Source organism: Lepidochelys kempii, chromosome 7 (assembly GCF_965140265.1).
Source record: "Lepidochelys kempii isolate rLepKem1 chromosome 7, rLepKem1.hap2, whole genome shotgun sequence".
Taxonomy (NCBI): Eukaryota; Metazoa; Chordata; order Testudines; family Cheloniidae; genus Lepidochelys; species Lepidochelys kempii.
In genome coordinates, this window is record NC_133262.1 from 73086791 (window position 1) to 73111336 (window position 24546).

The 24546-nt window shown below is 45.5% G+C and overlaps 1 protein-coding gene across 4 annotated transcripts in view; it reads right to left on the reverse strand.

Annotated features, from left to right (window-relative positions):
* BMPR1A (bone morphogenetic protein receptor type 1A) overlaps positions 1-24546 on the reverse strand; it is a 197659-nt gene that overhangs the window by 83594 nt on the left and 89519 nt on the right. For 3 of the 4 annotated variants that reach the window (XM_073353344.1, XM_073353346.1, XM_073353348.1), the window contains exon 4: positions 5435-5597. In XM_073353344.1, the coding sequence (XP_073209445.1) occupies positions 5435-5597 (163 nt within the window). Of the gene's footprint in view, positions 1-5434; positions 5598-9165; positions 9297-24546 lie in introns of all 4 variants that reach the window. The other variant, XM_073353347.1, reaches the window with a different exon arrangement.

The window sequence follows — 24546 nt, forward strand, 5'->3', positions numbered from 1 at the left end:
GGAGTAGGATTTCTGATTTCTGATTTGTGGGGAGATATTTGACAAATCACTAAGAATCTTACCATGACAGCTTGAGCAAAGAGTGAAAAATTCTCTACGGGCCTGGGAAAAGCTGTTACTGCTGCTAAGTGAACCCTAATGGAATTTATAGAGAAAGATCTGATGTTTTCAATTCCAACAGGTAATCCAATACACCAGGAAGAGAGTGAATCGGTGAAGTCTGCTGACTTCAAGCAAAGATAATATCATGTCCACTGCAGGAAATAAGAATTTATTGTGAATTCTTTTATACTATTTAATAAAAAAACCCTGTACTTCTGAGGAACAGGATCTCTATTCCCGAGAAGCACTGAGGACCATGCTTGGAGCCTCAGATTCCGTAGGTTGGGGTGAAATGTCCAACCTGCATCCTGAGTCAGTAGGCAAGGACTGACCAGAAGCCTCTACTCAGAATGACGGGCAATTCTGATTAGATAGCGATACCAGACTTATCTTGGCCATGTAGGTATAATCAATATGACTCTGACATGATCTGGTTGAGAAACTTGAACAGTAATGGTGTTAGTGGATTTGCACAGAGAAGTCCCTTTGTCCATGAGATGAGAAATGCATCCCCTAAGGATAGGGGATTGAGATCCGCTCTGGAGCAATACTGATACATTTTGCATTGGATGCCGTAGCAAACAGATCAACCTCTGGGAGCCCACAAGCTAAGAATATCATGTGAAAGACTCAGCAGTTCAGTTCCAATTTGTAATTCAGAAACAAATGTCTGCTAAGGTCATCTGCCATGGTGTTCTGAATACCTGGGAGGTAAGAAGCGGAGATGGACTATGTTGTTGGATATGCACCAATTCCAGAGTTTTATTGCTTCAGCCCAGAGAGATGGGGAACACTCTCCTCCGACTGTTGATATAATAGATGCATGCCACATTGTCATTATTTTTACTTACTTCAATCTGATTGGAGGTAAAAAGTATAGGCAAGCATTTTTGACCACTCAATTCCAAAAGATTGATGTGGAGAAATTGTTCTTGCATTGCTCATTTGCCTTGCACCTTGTGAGTCCCAGCTGTGCCCCCAACCCAAAAGCAAAGCATCTGATATTATCACTGTGATAGGGTGATTCTGAAAGAACAGAATACCTGCACAGGTTTTGGTCAGGTCCTTCCACCAACTGGATGACTCTAGGACCCACTGGGGAACAGAGTAATCTGCCTAGGCTCTGCTTGCTTGGTTTGTAAACCGTTCAAAGCCATCCCTTTGACCTTGGAGATGTGATCTGGCATGCTGCACTACAAAGATTCAAGCTGATATCCATCCCAGCAATTGAGGACAATCTCTTACTGTTACTTGGGGACTACCATGAATCTTTGAGATGAGATTCACAAGTGTGGGAAATCTGTCATAAGGGAGATATGCTCTGCCTGTCACTGCACAGAGAGGAGCTCCTATGAAGTCTAGACCCCGTAGTGGAGTCAAAGCAGACTTTTTGAGGTTGATTTGAAGGTCCCGGCTCTGAAACAGAACACGTTATCTTTAATGATGCCTACGCTTCCTGATATGATGTGCCCTGATCAACCACTCATCGAGATATGGGAAAAGGATTATAACCAAATAACGTAGCAAGTACTGACAAAATCTTTGAGACTATCCTTGGGGCTGGAGATGGGCCAGAACAGCACATCCTGTATTGGTCAAGAAACCTCTTGTGTGAAGGGTGAAGAGTGACATGAAAATATGCATCTTGTAGGTCAAGAGTTGCAAAATCAGTCTCCTAACTCTAACGAGAGAATGATTGCTGCAAGGGTCACCATCCTGAATTTCTGCTGTTTTACATATCTGTTTAGAAGCCTGGAGTTTAAAATTGACCTCCACCCTCCATTCTTTTTGGGAATCAGGGAGTACTCTGAATAGAATCCCCTTTCCCTGTGTTGTACAGGAACTAAATCTATTGCTCCTAAATGTAGATGTGAGGCCATCTCTTGCACCACCAATTGATTGTGAAGGGGTCCCCGAAGAGGGACAGGGAGGGGGGAAAGGGTAGGAGGGATAGATTTGAAATGGATAGTGTAACCAGATGTTATGGTTTCTAAAACCCATTTGTCAGATGTTATATTCTCCCAGGCAGCCTGAAAATGGGAGATGGCATCTGAAAGGACAGAGAATGGTAAGATATTGTAGCTGTAAACCCTTGTCGACTGGATGGTTGATACTCTTGACCAAGCCAGCAAAACTATCGCTTGGAGGATGTGGACGGCTCATTAAATGTAGCCGGAAAATTTTTTTTAGAATTTTTTTTTTTTTTAGTATCTTGGTCTCTTAGACTGGAGTTCAGACGGTCCATGATACACTGAATATGGGGTTGGGTATGTACTTCATGCCATCTGAGATCTACTAAATCCCCTCTTATTTACATGGGTATAAATTACTAGGGACTGCAGTGTGGCTCGAGTCCGAGTGTGGAGAGATCTATCAGTCAAGTCTGCAGAGAGCTTGCAACCATCAAAGTGGAGGTCTTCTATGGTTTTCTGAACCTCTAAAGGGAAGCCTGACAGCTGCAGCCAAGAAGCTGTTCTAATGACCACTGCGGTGCATAGAGACTATGCTGCAGTATCGGAAGTGTCCAAGGAGGCCTGGAGCAATGTCTTCGCCAAGAGCTAACCATCTTGTGCAATGGCCTTAAACTGGTCAAGATATTCCTCTGATGGGTGGTCAATTAAGGAATTAAATTTGTTGTAATCTAAATAGTCATATTGGGCCACGAGTGCATGATGGTTAGGTATTCTGAACTGAAGTGTGGCTGAAGCATAGGATTTGAGACCAAAAATCAAGCCTCCTGTGATCCTTACTGTACAGGGTGGACTTTGAGCTACGTTATCTACCTCACCCATTTATTTACCTACAAAGACCCAAATTCAGCGTTATCTGTCCATGGAGAAGCTGATAAAAATCACTAACATAACCTGTAAATGGGAGCTCTATGCATAGCACTGCTATGTGACCTGGCTTTTAAGCAGTACAGGGAATATAACTCCCTCAACACAGGTCTCTACAGGCAGGAAAAAAAAAAAACCTGTTAACTTTTAAAAACCACTTGCAATTTAAGTGTATCTACTGCATTAATAGCTTTGGATCTCAATAGTTTATGCTTTAACAAAAATACCTTTTTATAGACTTCCATGTGCACAATGGAGATAGAAGGTAGAAACTGTATATTTTTGAGTATTTTACCATAAACATACTGCTCAAACAGAATGCATAAATGCTGTTAATTTTCCAGTAGTAGCAATAATATACGGTAATAGTTCCATATGCACTGGTTATAGACCAATGAAGGAAAAATGCTATAAGGATATTAAAAACCATCACCAGAGGGCGATAAAAAGCAACAAAATTTCTGATAGTATAAAGGAATTTAAAACCAAAATCATAATCCTTACCTCTAGTTTAGTATCTTCTACATTTAAAAGTTATAAACCTGAAAGTTGTATATCATTTGTTCTAAAGATATGAAATTCCCTCAGAAATCTAGATAAATTGTTTCACATACAAGAGGCTGTAGCTGTAAGGACATTTCCCCTACTATTTATATCTTAATACATTTAATAACACAGTGATGATTAATAATACTTTGCAGCTTCTGCGCAAGGTCCTCAAAGCATTTTACAAACAATGATTTTAACATCACAATTCCTATACGATACAGATGAGGATTATTCTTTCAATTTTAGCAGTAAGGACAGTGAGTCTCAGAGAAGCTAGATGACTTGCTCAATGGGACAAAGAAAGGCTGTGGAAGAGTAAAGATTATCTAGATTCTCTTGACCACAATATTCCTGGCTGGATTCTTAGTATATGGTGACTTTCTAAAATATGGGAAGCCTGTGATACATTTATAAAAATGGGTATATGCACATTTTAATATCTGTGTCAAAATGAAGGGACAAACTGTATAAAAAGTAATATTAGAAAAATATACATTGTTATATATCTCTGAAGTGTAATGTAAAATGATTACAAAATTCCAAGTATCAGGGGAAAAGGGAGTGAGAGAAGGACCTTGAATGTCTCTGTTGGTCGGGGAGAGGGTGTTAAGGAGAAGAAACATAGATGGCGTAAGGAAGACTGAAATAAAGGAGAAGAAAAGAAAGATGGGAAACTGCAAACAATTTTAAAATTATTACTCAAAACCACCACAAAAACCTGAGTAAGCTACAATTCCATCTTGGGGCTCTGGTGACATGAACAACTACTTAAGCTTTGCTCTTGTGGCCTGTCACCACCAGGCTTCTTCAGTGCAATTTGAGATATATTTTAATAGCTGGGGGGAGCACTGGGCTGATTCTCTAGGCGATTATGCCGTGTGTATAAGCAGAGCAAAGTGACCTTAAGCTGGCTGGAAATAGCTAGTGGAGAATCCTCCCTCTAACAGGACAGAAAGCTGGAGAAAGCAGCTCTGTCACTTTGTGCCAGACTCCCCATTCAGCACCTCCACTTTGGGGAAATGGATGGATGGAATATGGTTGGGTTGTGGATGGAAGGAACATGGTTAGGTTACATGATTGGGTTAGTGGATGGAAGGAACATGGTTGGGTTGTAGGGCAAGGGTAAAATCAGGAGAGGAGCAACACCTCTGTTACAGCCACTTCCTTCATTGTCATGCCAGTAGCGCAAATTAGGGCTGATGCTGTTCAGCATAAAGGCCAAGCGGACCTGAAAAAAGGAACTGCAGCCTGAGATCTTCCAACATCACTTTATTCGACAAGAATCACAGCCATTATTACCCAACATTAACATTCAATATTTGTACTTTATATTCTGTTTACTAAAACATTTTCTTCAGTTCACCAGATGTGTAATTAATGCAAAAAACTATCTTAATGGAACTTAAACCTATTGAAGTTAAAAGGCTATCTCTGTTCTTCCTCACAAACTCTTCTAAACCTTTGATTCAGCAGCTCTCCTTGGGATTTTCTCTTTCCAATCTATCCTTATCACTGCTACTGATGCATAAGTAATATGAAAAAACTTGAATTTAGTGATTATATAACAGGGGGTAATATGACATTCTGAGCACTAGTTGTATCAATATACAAGAAAATTCACATGAAACATTATAGAGAGATTTACATTTTGACCATGTATTACCTACTGTAGCTTCAATTGGATAAGTTTTTTATAATTTTGCCCTAAAGACAGTGTTGTTGGGACAAAAGGACTGCTTGTTATCACTCCCAAAATGGTTCCATTTCTGTGGTGGGAAAAATCACACACGCACACACTATCCTGAGAGCAGTTTTGTATCCTTTTAGCGAAAAGATTCTATAGAAACAAATAAATCTAATCAAATAGCTTGACAAACCCTAACAGTAGTATTAGAGAGAGATAACCAAACTTTGCCAAACTTCTACATCTTGTGCAAACTACTTACATGCATGTGTTATTAATAGCGTCATCCGGACAATGTCCTGAACAGTAGCACTGTAGAAAAGGTAAGGTGTCCTCTGGAGCCAATGTTATCCCATTTGCCTGTTTCTTCTGGTCAGGATTTGTCTTCATTCCCGTGCCATGGAGCATGCTGTCTAGATTTTGCCCTGTGTAAAAACATAAAAAGATTTTTTTCCATATATGCTCTTCTTTTGCAACTAGATCAAGGGTCTCAAACTCAAATGACCACGAGGGCCACATGAGGACTAGTACCTTGGCCCGAGGGCTGCACCACTGACCACCCTGGACCCACTGTCCTGGCCCCGCCCCCACTCCACCCCTTCCAAGAGGCCCCGCTCCTACCCCGCCTCTTCCCTCCCCTTCCCTGCCCCCATTCCAACCCCTTCCGCAAACGTATTTCTGGGCCCCTATGTGGTCATTGTGGGCTCCGAGTGTGGGTCTGGTGTGTATACCCGGTACTGAATCTCAGAGACATTTTTCATTTTGATCCCACACCTCTACATGACTATATGCATTGCCATACGCAGCTCCCTCAGCCCCCAGTTTTTCTCATTGAGCTGTACACCCATATGGGTATACCAGTGTCCACAGTGAGCAGAACTTTCATAGTGATCAGGGAAACTCCCCACAGATTTATCTCCTTCCTCATTCAGACCTTCTATAGCCATGTCTCCATTACCACCCTATGTCACCAGTCACCGTATGTGGCCCTAGTCTCAGCTCAAAGTTCCAAAGCCAGCAGATACCTGATCAGTTCTGACAAATCCCTCCCTCAGCACCCATCCTGCCATTTGAGCAAGCCACTTGCAAACACCATTTCCCCAAATGAGGACTTAGCTCTTGGGAATCTGAAGACACCAGCCTTTCTCCCTCTGCTCCCTGATCACCACTACCTCTCCCCATACTTGCTTCCTTTCTACTTTGGACATGCTCCCCAACCAGCTGGGGCTATCCTCCCACTGCAAGCCTAACCTGCTTCCTCTTTCCTTGCTCCCCTTGACATTCCTTTCCTACTGGTGACCTCTGTTTCTTGAGATTAACTCCAGTTTCTTTATCTGCTCTAGCTTAATAGCCCCCCAGTAGTCACAGAGCCACCTGCAGCTTCTCTGGCTATAGCCATGTGGCCAATTGCCAGAGGCCAGCCTTAGCTAGCTGCAGCTGCTAGCAAGGGAGGGGTGGCAATTCCAAGGCTGAGCATGCTTGAACCTTGCAACTGTGGCACTAGGAACTCTAAATCCTCAGCGCTGGCTCTAGGCAGCTGCAGACTCTGCAGTTATGCACTTCCCTCCTCTAGGCCATGGCTTTAAGTACCTGAGATGCCCATCACCTGCAGCAGAGGCCACCAATTCCCATGCACCCCTCAGCTAGCACAGTCATGCAGAAAGTGCAGCCTGCATGATTTTGAAGGCTGGGGCGCCAGGAGGTTCCCATCATTGAGCAACAGCTCTGCCACAAGCTCACATGCCGCCCACCCGCCCGCCCCCCCCGTAGGACCAGGACCCTGTGAAGACAGTGGAGTTACCCTGTGTATAACCAGTTCTGTCCAAAGCCTCTTGAAGTGAGTGGGAGTCTTTTCATTGTCTTTAATGGGCTGTGTATAGAAGCAAAAGGACCTCATTCTAGAAGCAAAGTGCATTCTATGCTGCCCTGGTTTACTATTGTAACAGGAAGGTCTCACATTACCTAGTGAATAAGCAACACCTCCTACAGCACCTAACCTTTTCTGAGAAGCCTCCTGCCCAATTACTAAATGTAAACCTACTTTGCTTACAAGGGCTGAAAATATCAGGTAGTATGGTCACAAAAGCAAGGCACTTCTGAATTCAGTAAGAAATTTTGGATGTGCACAGAATGCAGACAGGACTGGTTCCCGCATGGTTACAGAACTGCAGTAAAGTGGAACAATTTTCAGTTTATGTGATTAGAGGATATCTGGATCCATACTATAAGACTGTCCTACATAAATGAGGAAAAGTTGAGGTGCCTTTATTATTCTTTTGTTCCACTCTTCGTTTCTATGGGGAATTTGCCGATGCAATATTACTGTCTTCATTTTAAACAAACAAAACAAAAAAAACAAAAACTGGTAATGGCTGTTGAAAATAGCAATTCCAGTCCTCGTTAGCACTGGGAAGCCCCCAGCATTTGTTGCTTAATTTTATTCTACTGTTTCTACAGCAAATTACAGTGCATCAGCATATTTGATAAGGGAGAAATGAAGTAACAGCTGCCCAAACTGAGCTTGAGCACTCCTGAATTTTGAGGGTGTTCAAATCTGGAAGGCTGGAGCTAGATTCCCTTTCTGAATATTAGATAAATCTGGAAAGGAAAAGCCAATTTCTACTTTCATGGCTTGGAAGTGGAAATCCTCCTGTACTGTATCTGAAGCTGCCCAGGTCCTCTAGCAAAGCCTCCCCTCCCTTACTTTTCATTTTAACTTCTGGAGGGATCCACATACCTCCCTTGCTAGGCTTCAGATAGAGAGGTGCACTGTCCATTTAGTCCACCCAGTTCCTTCTTTGGGGACTGCCAGGTGAGGTCACACCAGTATCCCTAATCCAGTCTGGGAAAGTCTTCTGAGGGTGATATCTGGGCCAAAGCCTTCTACTCCTTCGGTATACTTGTTCCCCCCGCCCTTCTAGCAGCCAGCTCTCCATTCACAGCAAGCTGCGGTGCATAGGGTCTCAGCTTCCCCACTCCCTCCCGCTCCCTTTCCTGTTGAAGGGAATGTTGGGAAATTTAGTTCCTTCCCTGCTCCAAGGCCAGCACTATAGGCAGGGAACTGGCCAAGGCACTACAGTTCCCAGGGCCCCGTGGGTTCTCAGCTCCCACGCTGGATCCCTGCTGCTCTGAGGCTCCGTTTCTGCAGCACTGAGAGAGGGGAGGAAGTGAGTGTTATGGGTCCCCTTCTGAGTTTGGGCCTGGCGCTATGGCACCATGGTAAATCCAGTACTGTGTGTTATACAGGAGAGAAGACTAGATGATCACAGTGGTGCCGTCTGGCTTTATAATCTATGAATCTCTCACCCTCTACTAATGTCCATGGCTCACATGCTCACAGCCTTTGGACTTTGGGAGCAGATCCTGGCCTGAGAATTTGGTCAGCAATGTTACTGGGAACATGTGTTAAAGGACTTCATCTTGAACCAATTCTAGTTTAAGTTTCAGTACTAGGAAACATTTTTTCTGTATTTCTCTTGTAACCATTTCTGATTTTAATTCCTTTTGGAAGTGTGTGTGGGTCATCCTGCAAGTGGTAACCAGGGTTGGTGGAAACCAGAATATGACGGGAGTGTGCTGGCACGCTGCAACTATACACAGACATTCAGGGTGTGACCCACATGCTGCCTGGCTGTTTGTGAGGGGTCCAAGTTAGCAGTTACAGCAGCAAAGCAAAGTTGCAGGGCAAGAGCGACACACCCCCTCACTGGTCTGGAGTGCATCTTGGAATGTCATAATGGCATTTTTAGAAAAATCCAGTTACAACTCATTGGACAGAAATATGTCTTCTCAAAAAGCAGTATGGCTTTTACTATACCGTGCACATTTATTTTGTCTTCAAATGTCAGTCAAACACAAAAGTCAGCTAAAATGGCCTATTTCACAGATTGATAGGGTTGTCAAATCCACCAAGAACTAACTTTATAGTAATAAGGACATTGTTCTAACATTATATTTCATCCTCTTAAAAAGGTGTGTTAGATTAGCCCTTACACTTTTCACAAGTATTTCATCTCAGATGTGGCTGTGAAACTTGATCTCATTTCTCTCATCACATAGACTTGCAGACTTCACCACCAGATTAGTACAGCATACTGAGTGTATTTTCCAGCTGCAACTATTTCCTTTCAAATAATTAAAGAAAATGTGTCTAGTTCAGACGTTACAAATACAAAAAAATACCCCGAAAACAATGGCAAAAAGTTACAGCAAAACTTCCCATGTTTTACATTATAATAATATTAATATTCAACTAGTCTCACCAATGTTCTTATGTTAGTCATATTTTTATCTGAAATATTTCTAAGAAAGGTGCATGTAAACATAAATGATTGCTATGCTCAAGGCTCAGTGTGCTATGCAGCATGTTAGACTTAAGTGTACACCACATCCCATGATTTATGTGGCAAGTATCCTGAATTTATTCAGCACTGACGCCTCCAATCTCTTTCCCTTCTATTTATCTCTGCTGTAGTTCCCTTCTCAACAAATCTGAAATGTAATTTCAGTACCAGATTGCTGCTGATATAATGAATGTGGAAACAAAGTACTTAAGAGGCACTACATAGCTCTGATCAATTTAGAGAACAGACTACGTAACTCCTCCTTTTAGTCTTACAGAACTAAAAAAGAGTTTGTTGCTGAATACTAAGTGATACCTGACTTTTTCAGTGCACTATCCTGTGATCTGCTAGGCCTTGAAACACTGAGGGCAGTGGGTCACCAACTGGTAGATCATGATCAGTCAGTCGATCACCGAGCCTCTGGCAGTCTATTGCAGTCTCCGTCCGCTAAAAGTCCGACGGGACAGGGGGGCTAAGGCATGCTCCCTGCCTGCCGTCACCCCGTGCCACTTCCAGAAGTGGCTGGCATGTCTCTGCATATGGGAGGAAAGGGTGGGAGGTCTCTGCGCACTTTTCCTGCCTGTAGGCACCACCCCCACAGTTCACATTGGCCGGGAACAGGGAATTGCAGCCAATGGGAGCTGCGGCAGCAGTACCTGCAGGGAGGGGCAGCGCTCAGAGCCACACCTGCCCCCCCCACCCCAGGAGCCACAGGGATGTGTCGGCAGCTTCCCGGAGTGGCACGGGCTGGGGCAGGCAGGGAGCCTGCCTTACCCCGCTGTGCTGCCGCCTGAGGTATGCATCGCCCAACCCACTGCCCCAGCCCTGAGCCTCCCCGAGCAATCACCTCGTATCCCCTCCTGCACCCAAAACCCTCTCCTACACACCAACCCCCTGTCCAAGCCCTGAGCTCTCTCCCAGAGCCAGTACCCCATACCTCCTCCTGAACCCCGATCCCTCTCTGCACCCCAACTCCCTGCCCCATCGCGGAGCCCCCTCCTACACCCAAACTCCCTCCCAGAGCTTGCACCCCAACCCCCGCCCCAGGCTCAGCCTGGAGCCCCCTCCCACACTCCAAATTCCTCGGCACCGTGCGTAAGACCCAACGGTCTTACGTAATGGTGGACCACGCATGGGAGAAACGGGACAGGCGGTTCAGGAAACAAAGGGACAGATCCAGTGTCTGGTCTGGTACGCAGTCTTCGATCACACCTTCAAAACCGTGGCTTAGTGCCCGGCTGGGGTTTGTGCTGGCCTTGGTTCTGGCCCAGCGCATTACTGTTACTGTTGTTGTTGAGCCATCGCCTGTTATCCCTGCCTCGCCTTCAGTAAGGCTATGGAGAGGCTGGTACTGGCGTTGAGGGGGAGGCTGCAGCTTAAAGGGCTTCCTCTGGGTCGCCGGGGTGTGCATACCCAGCGACTTAAGCATAGCTCATGAGTCCTTGAGGCTGTGCAGCCTTGTGTCTGTCTGGTCCGAGAAGAGCCCGGACCCTTTGAAGGGGAGGTCTTGGAGTGTATTCTGGACCTTGGGCGGCAGGCCTGACTCCTGGAGCCACACCGAGCGCCTCATGACCACCCCTAACGTGACTGTTCTAGCCGCCATGTCTGCCAAATCCAGGGAGGCCCGGAGAGAGGTCTTGGCTACTGTCTTGCCCTTGTCCATCAGGGCTGTGAACTGCTGTTGGGAGCCTTGAGGGAGGTTGTCCTTAAACTTCCCCACTGCCGACCAGGAGCTGAAATTGTGCCTGTTGAGGGTGGCCTGATGGTTCGCAATCCTCAACTGAAGGCCCCCCGGATGAGTACACCTTTCTGCCAAAAAGGTCCAGGCATTTCACCTCCTTAGCCTTAGGGGCTGTGGCCTGCTGTCCATGACACTCTCTTTCGTTTACCGCTGAGACCACTAGGGAGCATGGACTCGGGTGGCAGAACAGGAACACATAGCCCTTAGATGGGGCAAAATATTTACGCTTCACTCCTTTGGCCATTGGAGCGCTGGAGGCCGGGTCTGCCATATGGTCTTATAGTTGGACTGAATGGTCTTAATGAGCGGGAATGCTATTCTGGATGGACCTTCGGGGCTCAAAATGTCCACCATGGAGTCCTCCTGCTCAATCGTCTCCTCGGCCTGCAACCCCAAGTTCTGGGCAACCCTGCGCAACAACTCCTGGTGGGCTCTATGGTCTATCGGTGGAGGGCTGGACACCTCTGTACCCGCCACTGCCTCATCCGGGGATGACTAAGGGGTTAGCTGCTGCTCGACCCCCTCTGGTTGGTCCTCCTGCTCCCCTTATCCTGTGGAAGGGGCCCCCGGCTTGGGCCGGGCAGGGAGTCCATGGGACAGAACCGGACTCGGTGCCAGTCTCTCTGGTTTATCCTGGGGGGATGCTGGAGGCCTGGATACTGTAGCCTCTGGCATCGTCTGGCATCGGTGTGGGGACCGGGACTGCTGCACCAAGTAACTTGCCCTGGACGGGGCCCCTTGGCACTCCTGATAGGCCCAGGGGGTCCAGAAGGGCCAAAAGCCTGGCAGCCCCCATTGTGGTTTCCAGCCTACCTGAGGGTCCCTGCTGTCCGGGGCCTGGTGCGGGTAGCTATAGCGGCTGGAGTTGGCGCCGGACTGCAGTGATGCCAATTGCAAAGGCCACGGCGGTGCCAACGATCTGCACTGGCGGGAGAATGAGCGGCTCCTGGCTGAGCGGGAGCAGGAGCAGTACCGGTATCCCCGGGACTGGGATCTGGACCGGTGTTGGCGTTCCCTGGACCAGGACCGTCTGTGGGAGTCCTCTGGTGAAGGCCATCTCGACGACGCCCGGTGCTGGTCTCTGGGTGGTGCCGGAGAGCAGTGTGCCCTTTCCAGTGCTTCCTCACGCCGACCCACTCCCGGTGCCATGACCTCCTTCTGGGCCACTGGCAACTGTGAGTCCGCGGAGTCGGAGCTCGACCGGGACCAACTTCGGAAGCGGTGCCGGAACGGTGTCCTCGAGTGGCACACCATTGCTGGCTTACCCCTCAACAGCACCCGAGGCATGGGTGCTGGAGGGTTCTCCCCAAAAGAGAGGGGGCTCGCTGCTGACAGCTCGATGAGGCCCTTTGCAGCCTCAAAGGTGCCAGGCATGGAGGGCTGATCCGTTATGCCCTCGAGCCCATCGTCCGCACTGATGCTCGGTGGCACTTGTGCTGCTGGGACTGCCGGTATCAGAGCCAGTACTGCGGCCTTCCCACTCTTATCGGCGCTCAGGGTCTTGGGAGGCACTGGCCCCCTGTGCGGGGAACAACTGCGCCTTCCTTTTGGCTGCGCCGGGGGCCGCACCGGGGAGAACAATCGGTGCCAGGGCCTAGTCTGGCGCTCTGTGGCCGACAGTTTACGGTGCTTAGCCGGTGCTGGGTCTCTCAACGGCTCCGGGGCAATACGCACCGAGGAAGCCTGAGCCGGGGTTGGGCACTCCGAGCCCGGTGGCTGCAATGCGGCCTCCATCAACAGCTGCTTTAAACGAAAGTCTCTTTCTTTCCTTGTTCTTGGCTTAAACGCCTTGCAAATCCTACACCGTTCAGTTTGATGCCCGTCCCTCACGCAACAGACACGAGTCGTGCATGCGGCGTGCACACACCTAATGTGGAATGGACGTGAACAAGCACTCAAAGAAGAACCTTCCTTGCTACAATTTAAGCCCACTGCTTCTTGTCTTATCCTCAGAGGTTAACAACAATAATTTTTCTTGCTCCTCCTTGAAACAATCTTTTATGTCCTTGAAAACTGTTATGCTCTCCTCCGCCCCCTCACCTCGTCTTCTCTTCTCCAGACTAAACAAACGTAATTTTTTCAATCTTTCCTCATAAGTCATGTTTTCTAGACCTTTAATAATTTTTGTTGCTCTCCTCTAGACTTCTTCAATTTGTCCACAGTACTCCAGTTGAGGCCTTCTCAGAATAGAGCAGAGGAGAAAAATTACTTCTCATGTCTTGCTTACAACAATCCTGCTAATACATCCCAGAATGATGTTCACTTTTTCTTGCAACAGTGTTATACTGTTGACTCATACTTTAACTTGTGATCCACTAAAACCTCCAGATTCCTTTCCGCAATATTGCTTCCTAGGCAGTCATTTCCCATTTTGTATATGTGCAACTGATAGTTCCTTCCTAACTGGAGTGCTTTGCATTTGTCCTTATTAATCTGCCTCCTATTTACTTCAGACCATTTCTCCAGATCATTTTGAATTTTAATCCTATCCTCCAACACACTTGCAACCTCTTCCAGCTTGGTATTGTCCACAAACTTTATCAGAGTACTCTTTATGACATTATCTAAATCATTGATGAAGTTCTTGAACGGAACCAGACCCAGGCCCAATCCCTGTGGGACCCCACTCGATCTGCCCTTCCAGCTTGACTGCTCCATCTAGGTTTTATTTCCCTAGTTTGTTTATGAGGTCATATGAGACAGCATAAAAAGCATTACTACAGTCAAGATATACCACATCTACCACTTCCCCCCATCCACAAGGTTTGTTACTCTGCCAAAGAAAGCTATTAAGTTGGTTTGACACAATTTGTTCTTGACAAATCCATGCTGACTCTTACTTATCACCTTATCTTCCAGATGTTTACAAACTGATAACTTGATAATTTGCTCCATTATCTTCCCGGGTACTGAAGTTAAGCTGACTGGTTTCTAATTTCCCAGGTTGTCCTTATTCCCCTTCTTACAGACTGGCACTATATTTGCTCTGTTCCAGTCCTCTGGAAGCTCTCCCATCTTCCATGACTTCTCAAAAATAATCACTAATGGCTCAAATATCTCCTCACTCAGCTCCTTGAGTATTCTAGGATGTATTTAATCTGGCCCTGGTGACTTAAAGACATCTATCTTATCTAAGTAATTTTTAACTTGTTCTTTACCTATTTGAGCCTCAGATACTACTTCATTTTCACTGGTGTTCACTATGTTAGACATCCAATCGCTACTAAACTATTTGGTAAGAACTGAAATAAAGTCATTTAGCATTTCTGCCATTTCCACATTTCTGTTATTGTCTTTCCCTCTCTCGTTCAGTAACAGGCTTACCCTGTTCTTGGTCTTCCTTATGCTTCTAATGTATCTGCAGAATGTTTTCTTGTTGCCTTTTATCTCTCTCGCTAGTTTAATCTTGTTTTGTGCCTTGGCCTTTCTAATTTTGTCCCTACATGTTTGTGGTTGTTTAGGTCAAATTACAAAGGATGAATATAGTTTCCACTTTTTGTAGGACTCCTTTTTGAGTTTCAGATCATTGAAGATCTACTGGTTAAGCCAGTGTGCTCTCTTGCCATACTTCCTACCTTCCCTATGCACTGAAATAGTTTGCTCTTGTGCACTTAATAATGTCTCTTTGAAAAACTGCCAACTCTCTTGAACCTTTTTGTCACCGTAGACTTGCTCCCCAGGGGATCTTACCTACCAACTCCCTGAGTTTGCTAAAGTCTGCCTTCTTGAAATCCATTGCCTTTATTGTGCAGTTGTCCATCCTACCATTCCTTACAATCATGAACTCTTATCATTTCATGATCACTTTCATCTAAGCTGCCTTCCATTTTCAAATTCTCAACCAGTTCCTCCCTATTTGTCAAAATCAAATTAGAAGAGCCTCTCCTCAGTTGCCTTCCCCACCTTCTGAAATTAAAAAAAATGCACCAATGCATTCCAAGAACTTGTTGGATAATCTGTGCCCTGCTGTATTATTTTCCCAAAAGATGTCTGTGTAGTTGAAGTCCCCATCACCACCAAATCCTGTTGTCACACATTGTATCATATGATAAATTTTGTACAAGTTATGCCTTGTGAGTTATCATTTGAAAACCTGGGTGGATAAAAATCAATGATTTTAAAAAAATTGGATTTTTTTATTTAAATCCAATTTTTTTTTATAAAATGCTTTTTGAGGAAAAAACCTACATAAAGACAGTGTTAATTAAGATACATTATAGCTCAAAAGATTTCTCATCATGGAATATGGATTATGAATTCTGATTCCATAGTATGAGACAATATATTCATGTAATGTTTAAGAAAAGTTTTGTTAATGAGTTCCAATAGTTCATGGATTAGGGACCCAATTTTATGGGGTTCCAGGGGCTTCTGTATAGATTATTTAGGTTAATCTTTCTATCTACTGTGACAGACCCAGACCAGTGGGATACAGGAATCTGGTAGAAGGCAAATATATTGGCCACTGGATGAACAGTTTTCTGTTCCCTGAGTGACCAGAGCAGGGGCTGCCCTAGACCTATCAGGAACCTGCCAGAACCAATTAAGACAGGCAAGCTAATCAAGACACCTGGAGCCAATTAAGAACTTTCTAGATTCAATTATGGCAGGCAGGCTAATCAGGACACCTGGTTTAAAGAGGATCTCCCATCAGTTAATAGGGGGGCGCACCAGGAGCAGGGAGTGAGAAGGCGTGCTGCTGGAGGAGTGAAGAGTTCAAGCGTGACCAGGCTTCAGGAGGAAGATCCTGCAGTGAGGATAAAGAAGGTGCTGGGGGGAAGGCAATGGGGAAGTAGCCCAGGGAGTTGTAGGTGTCACGCAGCTGATATAGGGAACATTGTGGACAGCTGCTATCCACAGGGCCCTGGGCTGGAACTTGGTATAGAGGGTGGGCCCGGGTTCCCCTTCCATCCCCCCAACTCCTGATTGGACACAGGAGGAGTTGACCTGGTCTGTAAGAAACACCAGAGGGTGGGACACAGAGACTGCTGGGATTGTTCTCCTTTTCCCCCATGCTGGCCAGTGATGAGATTAGCTGAGTGGACAGCAGATTTGAGCCACTAGCAAGAGTGGCCAAACGGAGGGCTGCCTGAGGCAAGCAAATCTGCCAATAAGTGCAGGACCCACCGAGGCAGAGGAGGAACTTTGTCACACTACCCAATGGGACTCAGTGCTCAGTTTAGAAGAGATCATCAGAGATGCTTAGTTTTGCAGTTCTCAGACTGTGGATTTGTGTCTCCAGAGATAACATGCTTGTTAACAGCAACAATGTTTTAAAATAAATAAATAAATATATAGAGGTGAGAAATAATAAACTTCAACCCTATAGTCCCTCTGCAAATTTGTGTACACAGAGTCAATCCCTTACCGCTCTCTAAAAGTGCAAAATTTCAAAAAGTTCAATGAATAGAAGATTGTTGGGGGCGGAACAGAACTAAAATATTTCATTTAACTATTTTAGTTAAAAACAATTTTAACAAAAACAAACCTGATTTTAAAAAACTTGAATGTTTAAATAAATTCAAAAATTCATATGCTTATTTTATTAAAATATTATATGTATGCTGTTGAAGAAAAAAATCCAGAATACCTAACATTGTTGTTTTAGTTAAATAAAACAATTTAAATGTCTGTCTGGTGATGTTCTCCTAATACAGCAGGGCAAGAAAATCCTCCAAATATTAATGATTAACCTGTTGAATTGGAGATAGTTCACCTCCCAATGACTTCGTAAATACCTGCTTCAATTACCTTTGGTAAATAAAATAACCAAACAATCATTCATTTTTTGATACAGCAGTAAAACTAACCTGAAAAGTTTTCAAAATAAATCACTTTAAAATGTATAGCGTGTACCTTCTAAAAATTAAACCTATATCTACCTCTGAGTTGTGAAGAATACCTATTAAGGTTAAAACAACCAACAAGAAAGCACTTTTATGTAGAAATCCATGATTAAATAGAGTCTTCCTGACTAGTGATTTAAATCAAATTCACCCTGCATCTGTCTGTAATCAACACAGTTCTGCCACATGTAAGTGGGTTGAAGCTGTTGCGCAGTCAGTTTTCCTCCCGTAAAGGCATTACTACAAGAAGTGCTGGAGTAATGAAGAAGCTCCATGAAAGAGGGTTCTTTCACTCTCCACTACCAAGAAGGAAATGACTGGACTGATCAGCATTTATACTGTGTGGACACTGAGTACCACACCACGATAGGGGACCTTGCTTCTGCCCTATCCTGCTACCGCAGCCTTAGGGGACAACATTCTTTAACAGCTGTGGTAGTTCTGCTAGTTAGGTAAGACCCAGAAGTGAGAATTCTGGAAGACTGTATCTCGAAAGCAATTTGTAACCCACCCACCCACCCCCAAACCTTCCAGAGAAATTTTACTATGGGAAAAATGTGGCATGCAAAATGAGAAGTGGAATAGTTTGATTTTGGTGAAGTTAGGAGGTGGAGAAGAAAAATTAGTTGTAAATCAGGCTTAGAAAAGAAAATGAGATTCAGTTTTAATAGCTACTATGGAGGGTCCAGAAGACCTCCAAAATACTCCTTTAAAGGTACATCTCTTTGCAAAGAGTTGCTTACCAATGTATAGCTGGTAAACAATTTGACTTTTTTAAATGGCATGTTTAATGTAACAGCTCATACAAAACAACTTCATTCCATATTTATGATTTCATAAAGTTCGTAATTCAGCATGACTTCCCATTTATTTATTTTACAGTCTATAGAGATATGGGAAGTTCAAAGCTTGGCTGTATGCATCCTAACTGAGAGAAAAATATCACAGTTTAGTAATGTGTATTCTGGGACCTGGGCTTTGGGAAGTATGCAAATGTGAACTTTCTGGCAAGGAAGAACGATTCACCTAACAAGAGAGTGGTCTGGCACAGAAATAACTATTTCTGATCCAAAGGAACTTTAGCATCAAATATGTCTTTGAATGGAATCAATGACACCATACTAAAGACCTGCTAAACAGTTGTGTCTGATCTGATTACAAGACAGAAAAAATTGACAAGGCAAGATGTTGTGTAGAGGGGAACTCAACACAAAATGCCTAAGAAACTTTCAGGATACCCTTTATTCCCGATAGTCAAAGAAGAAGCAGCAGAAACTATGTCAGCACATCAGTCTTAAATTATAGTTTATAAAAGATTCAGGCTTACACAGTTTAAACAGCTGGTTTGGCGAAATCATCTTTATTTCAGAACAGTGTATCCACACAGGGAGTTTTACCAGTATAACTATGGTAGAATCATTATTCTGACATAACTATGCTGGTCAATTGTAGACAAACGCTTAGAATCTAATAATCTAACCACTAAGAATAAAAAGGATCCTTTTCTGGTTGTTTTTAATTTTTTCTCTTCTGTTGCTCTGAACAGGAATAATGGTCAGGAAAACCTTCCTACAGTTTCACAGGCCAGTTCCTACTGGCTGACTGGGTCTTCAGAGAGGCCACACCCTGCCGATCTTGATTGACAGGTTTGGTTTCTGCCTTCAAAGAACTGCAAGAAGAAGTCAGACCCATTGTAATGAGTCTCTGGACCTTCTCTGTGAACAACAGCTGACTGAATTTTTTATGAAGTTACTTTCATTTAAAGATTATTTTTGTATGTTGAAACACAGATTCTGAAAAGCATCTGCTACAACAAAACTGAAATCTACCAGTTTTCTACCTAATACCAAGGTTGAGGACAGCAATGATTTAACATACACTGTTATGTGGATTTTGCTCTAGGTAACATGCTTATATGTCAGCACGTTCCCTTTTAAAAACATCTTCATCTTCTTGGAGTGTAAAAAAGTGTTAATTATTTTACTGCTTTCTGAAGTCTGACAAATTTAGCATAACATCCCCCTTCCAGTGACATCTCAAGTACCAGGCATGTGATCTCTGAAGACAGTCATATGGATAGCTGCCCTGTTCTTTTGGAGCAAGGATCAGCAGGTAAGAGTTAAACTTTCAACTTATTTTTTAAATTTTGTTTTAAAATTTAAATAGCCAAACTTAATTTTTTAAGAGGCGAATAAAAAGAGAATGATGTTCTTCTGTGCAAAATTTCAGCAGAGGGCACATTTTTATAACAATGGGAGAATGAGTGACAAAATACGACAGCACCTTTTCTAAAATCTTCAGTCTCTGCACTGTGAAATTGTGGAACTAGGGTTCTACTTCTTTGGCAATAAAACTATTCTAGTTAAGCCATATAGGAAATAGTTAATGTGCAAAAAAGGATGTCTGTCTTTAACAATCACATCAACAACTTCCTCTTTGGGGTTTCCTTGCTTTAAACAGCACTGTAAGCTGAAATCTGCAGTGGTCAAAAGACTCTCCCCCCTGCAAGAACCCATGGGTTTATTTTTATAGTGGCAACTCCTGGATTCCCTAGTCTAGTCAGGGGGGCGCCGCCGCAAGGGGCTCAGGGCTTCCCCTCGGTGGCTGTGGCGGGACTTCACTTGGCTGCAGCGCAGACTCCTTTTCTCTGTCCCCTCCCCAGCACTGGGCCAGCAGGCTTCTCCCAGATCCCGCCCTGCTGGCCCCTCCCCTCCACCCATTCACTCCTCAGCCGGTTGGCTGAGGGCTCCGGCTCCACCCCCCCACCCCGCCCCCAAGGAGCCCGGAGCAGTGCAAACCATCACTGGTGGAGCGAAGCTGAGTCTCTCTGACCCTCCCTGCCCGCACCCTTCAGTCTCTGGCAGGGGCAGGGCTCCTCGGGGCCAGGAGAGAAACTTTCTCTCCATGTGAAGTGACATGTGAGTGAGCGGGGGAGAGGGAGCCCATGGGGCCAGGCTGGGGGCGAGGGGGAACAGAGCACTAGGGTATAGAATACTAGTACTCCAAAGTAGAGGGGAGGAGGGTGGGGAGTGGAACACCCACAGGGGGACACATCTCGAAGAACTTCAGTTACTGCAAGGTGAATAACTTTCTCTTCTTCTTCGAGTGCTGTCCCTGTGGGTGCTCCACTCTAGGTGAATGTGTAGCAGTACCCACCATGCTCGGTGGGACTTTGAAGATGCGGCAGTGAGTACTGTAGACAGTACTGTATGGCCTACTATGGTGTCTGTCGTGGTATCTTGCGTGATAGCAGAGAGTTTGGCAAACGTGTTCAGAGGACCATGTAGCCGCTTTAGAGATGTCAGGAAAGGGTACGTTATGTAGAAAGGCAATGGATGTCGACATAGCTCGAGTGGAATGAGTTCAAATGCCTTCAGGTGGTTGAATATAATGAGTACTGTAACAGCATCTGATGCAGTTAGAGATCCACTTGGACAGACGTTGCTTAGAGATAGCCGCACCTTTCGATCTTTCGGTAATGGAGACAAAGAGTCGTGGGGACTTACGGAGTGGCTCAGTCCTGTCTAAATAAAAGGCAATTGCTTGCCTGACATCGAGAGTATGCAGGGTTGCCTCTTTCAGAGTCTCATGAGGTTTAGATAGAAAATAGGTACGTATATTGGTTGGTTAAGGTAGAAGGTGGATACCACCTTAGGGAGAAATTTAGGATGTGGTCTCAGAGTGACTCTGTCTTTGGAGAAGGTTGTGTAGGGAGGATAGGCCATCAGGGCGCTTATTTCACCAACTCTCCTTGCTGATGTTATTGCAATTAAGAAAGCTACCTTCATGGACATATGAAGAAGAGACAAGGTAGCCAAGGGCTCGAGTGGAGGGGTTTCATGAGACCGTGAAGAACGAGGTTAAGATTCCATGTAGTTGCCATTGGGTAAATTTCAGGGTAGAGATTTTGTAGGCCTGTGAGAAATCGTTTTATGGTGGGAGAGTCCATGGATGATGGGAGGACATGCGGATTAGGTAAGGATACTACGACTGTTTGGGCCAAGCCGGGGTAATAAGTATGACCCACGCATTATTGTCTATGATCTTCCGAAGAACCCTGTGTAGCAGAGGGATTGGTGGGAAGGCATACAGAAGAGAGATGTTCCATGGGATGAGGAACACGTCTCCTAGGGATGCAGTCCTGAGTCCCACTCTGGAGCAAAACAGGCAATATTTTCAATTCTGGGTTGTGGCAAAGAGGTCTATTGATGGGTTGCCCCAGAGGGAGAAGAGCTGTTGAAATACTGCGGGGTGCAGTTCCCATTTGCGTTCTGTCAAGAAGTGCCTGCTGAGTGCATCAGCAGTAGTATTGTGGCAGCCAGGTAGTTATGAGGCAATGATTTGTATTTGATGTTGTGTGCACCAATTCCATAGTCGGATGGCTTCCACGCATAGGGAATGTGATCGGGCTCTCCCTAGTCTGTTGATGTAAACCATACATGCTATGTTGTCTGTTAAGACCTGAAAAGATTTGTTCTTTATGAAAGGAAGAAAGTGAAGGCATGCTCGTCGCACTGCTCTGAGCTCTAAGAGATTTATGTGTAGGCGCGTCTCTGATGTGGACCATTGGCCTTGTGCCCTGTGTCCTCCTAGATGCACTCCCCAGACCAGTTTTCTGGTCTTGTCCACCAGTGTAGGGAAGCTAGAACACTGGGAGGAGGAGTTAGCAGCATCCCTAAGGTGTGTCTGTTGGCTTTGAAGTTGGAGTTGAGCCAGCCCTGAAGACATCTTATTTATAGCCTGGCATGCTGGACCACAAAATTGGTGGTTGCCATGTAACCAAGGAGCTGTAGGCAGATTTTTGCCTGTGTCCTGGGACCAACAGAGAGCGTGCATATCAGCTGTGATAGTGAGGAATCAGTGATTTGGGAGTGAGGCTCTGCTTCAGATTGAGTCCAGATGAGCTCCAATTAACTCCATCTGTTGTGTAGGTGTCAGGGTGGATTTCTGGAAGTTTATTTGGAGGCCTAGGCTGTGAAAGAGGGAGATGGCGAAATGGGTAGCTTGAAGTGTCTCGCCATAGAAGTTGCCCTTGATGAGGCAATCGTCCAGGTAGGGAAAAAGCGTGATTCCATGTCTGTGGAGGTGAACCACGACCATGGCTAGAGTCTTGGAAAAGACTCTCAGTGCTGTGGAGAGTCCGAAAAGAAGAACTCTGTATTGAAAATGGTCGTGACCGATTGTGAATCATAGGAAGTGTCTGTGAGCTGGATGAATTGGTATATGAAAATAAGTGTTCTGTAGGTAGGGGGCTGTGAACCTGTCTCCTTGATCCAGTGCAGGAATTACTGTGCCCAGTGTGATCATCTTGAATTTTTGTATCCTCATGAATTTATTCAGTCGGCATAGGTCCAGTATAGGCCTCCATCCCCCGGTCTTTTTCTGAATCAGAAAGTAATAGGAGTAGAACCCTTTCCCTTGATCTTGTGTTGGCAGTTTCCACTGTGCCTAGTTGTAGAAGGTGAGCCACTTCTACGCGAAGTAAGTGCTCGTGAGAGGGGTCCCTGAAAAGGGACAGGAAAGGGGGAAAGGTAGGATATAAAGGGGATAGAGTAACCAGACTGAACTCTTTCAAAGACCCAGCGGTCCTGTGTAATCCACTGCCAGGCATGTTGGAAACTCTGGAGGCGGTGGCCAAACGGGCAAGTAGGCGGTGGATTCAAGAGGGTGTCCTGCAGACCCTTTACCAATATTTCAAAATTGTTGTTTATTCCCCAGTGGGTGGGAGGTGGCTGCTTGAGCTTGATTTTGTCTGTGCTAAGGGGGTCTAGTGCGACTCCTAGTTATGTCGTATGATTTGGGTTGAGGCCGATAATGCTGTTGTGTGCGTAGTCTTTGGTAGGGTTGGTATTGTTGCCTCCTGGGAAAAGATGGGTGAATGCCAGGGTGCGCAGTGTTGCTCTAGAATCTTTCATGGTGTGGAGGAGTTCATCAGGTTTTTTGGAGAAAAGTTTATCCTTATCAAAGGGGAGGTCCTCCACTTTGGTCTTCAGATCTTTAGGGATGCCAGATGCAGAGAGCCATGAAGATCTGCATTTAACCACAGTAGTTGCAGTAGCAGAGCTGCTTGTAGGGCCGTTCTGGAAATTAACTGGCCCTCAACCAGGATTGATTTAAAGTCTGATCTCATATCCTCTGGAATGTAGGAGGCAAATTCGAAAAGTTTATTGTAGAGTGGAGGACGTGTAAACCTTGCGACCGAAGACGTCAAAGCGTTTAAGGTCCTTGTATTGCGGCTGTTTTGTCCGTTGTGCAACTACATCTATGACAAGAGAGTTCGGTTGTGGATGAGAAAATAGGAAGTCAGCATCCTTAGCGGGAACATAGTATTTACGTTCAGCCTTTTGCAAGTTGGTAATAAAGAAGCTGGAGTTTGCCAGAGTGTGTCAGCTGGCTCCAAGAGTGCCTCATTTATGGGGAGCACGATCTTTGAGGGCACAGAGGGTTGAAGGATTCTGAGGAGCCTATGTTGTGTTTCCTGAACCTCTTCTAAGGGGATGTCTTGACTGAGTGTCACCCTCTGGAAAAGTTCTTGAAATTGTTTACAGTCGTCCATGTTCTGTGAAGGCGGAGGGAAGAGGGCTCCGTCTGGAGCTGATGGAGAGCCAAGGGTCAGTAAGTTAGGATATGGTCCACAGCTCATGTTCTCAGGAGGGGTTCAGGCACCCTAGAAGTGGATGGAGCTGGAGATTGAGGCACAGAAGGAGGTAGTGGTTCGGTAGAAGAGGTCTGAGGGTGAGTGGTAGGAGGATTTGGCCAAGGGTACCACTGAGGCCAAGGCATAAGGTAGGAGAACCCAGTGCTGTCTACGGAGGGGTACAGTAGGGAAACTAAGAATGGTGGTTGTGAGCCGTGACTTGAGGCGGAAAAGATTCCGGTGGAGGAGGAGAAGCAGGTGGGGAGAACTCCGCCTTCTGCTGTACATCAGGTTCGCTATCAGTAAAGGTAGCCAGTTCAGGTGCGGAGAGCGGCTGTTCAAAAAATGAGCCCTGTGTATCCAGGAGCAGGGAGTTAGGCTCAGGTGGTACTGAGGTCATCTTGAGTGAGAAACTGTTGCTCCTGCTCCCTGGGCTGTGCTTAGCTTGAACTGTGCTCTAGCGCATTGTCAATTGAAAGCCTCACTGGTGCCTCAGGGCGTGTGGAGGAGCCCTGCAGGGGGTCCACTGCTGGTGCTGGAGGCAGGTTTGATGCCAACGTTCTTCCCAGCACTGAGGCAGAGCGCGCAGTCAGCACCACAGCTATTTTTAGCCTGGAGGGGGTTGGTGCCAAAGTTCTTGTTGGCAGCGGAGCAGAGCATGCAACCTGCACAGCAGCTATTTTTAGCCCAGAGGGGGTCGGTGCTGACGTTCTTGTCGGCACCTGAGCAGAGCACGTGGTCCGCACCGTGGCTATTTTTAGCACTCAAGTGCTCGGTGCCGCAGAAGCCTTCCCGGCACAGGAGGTC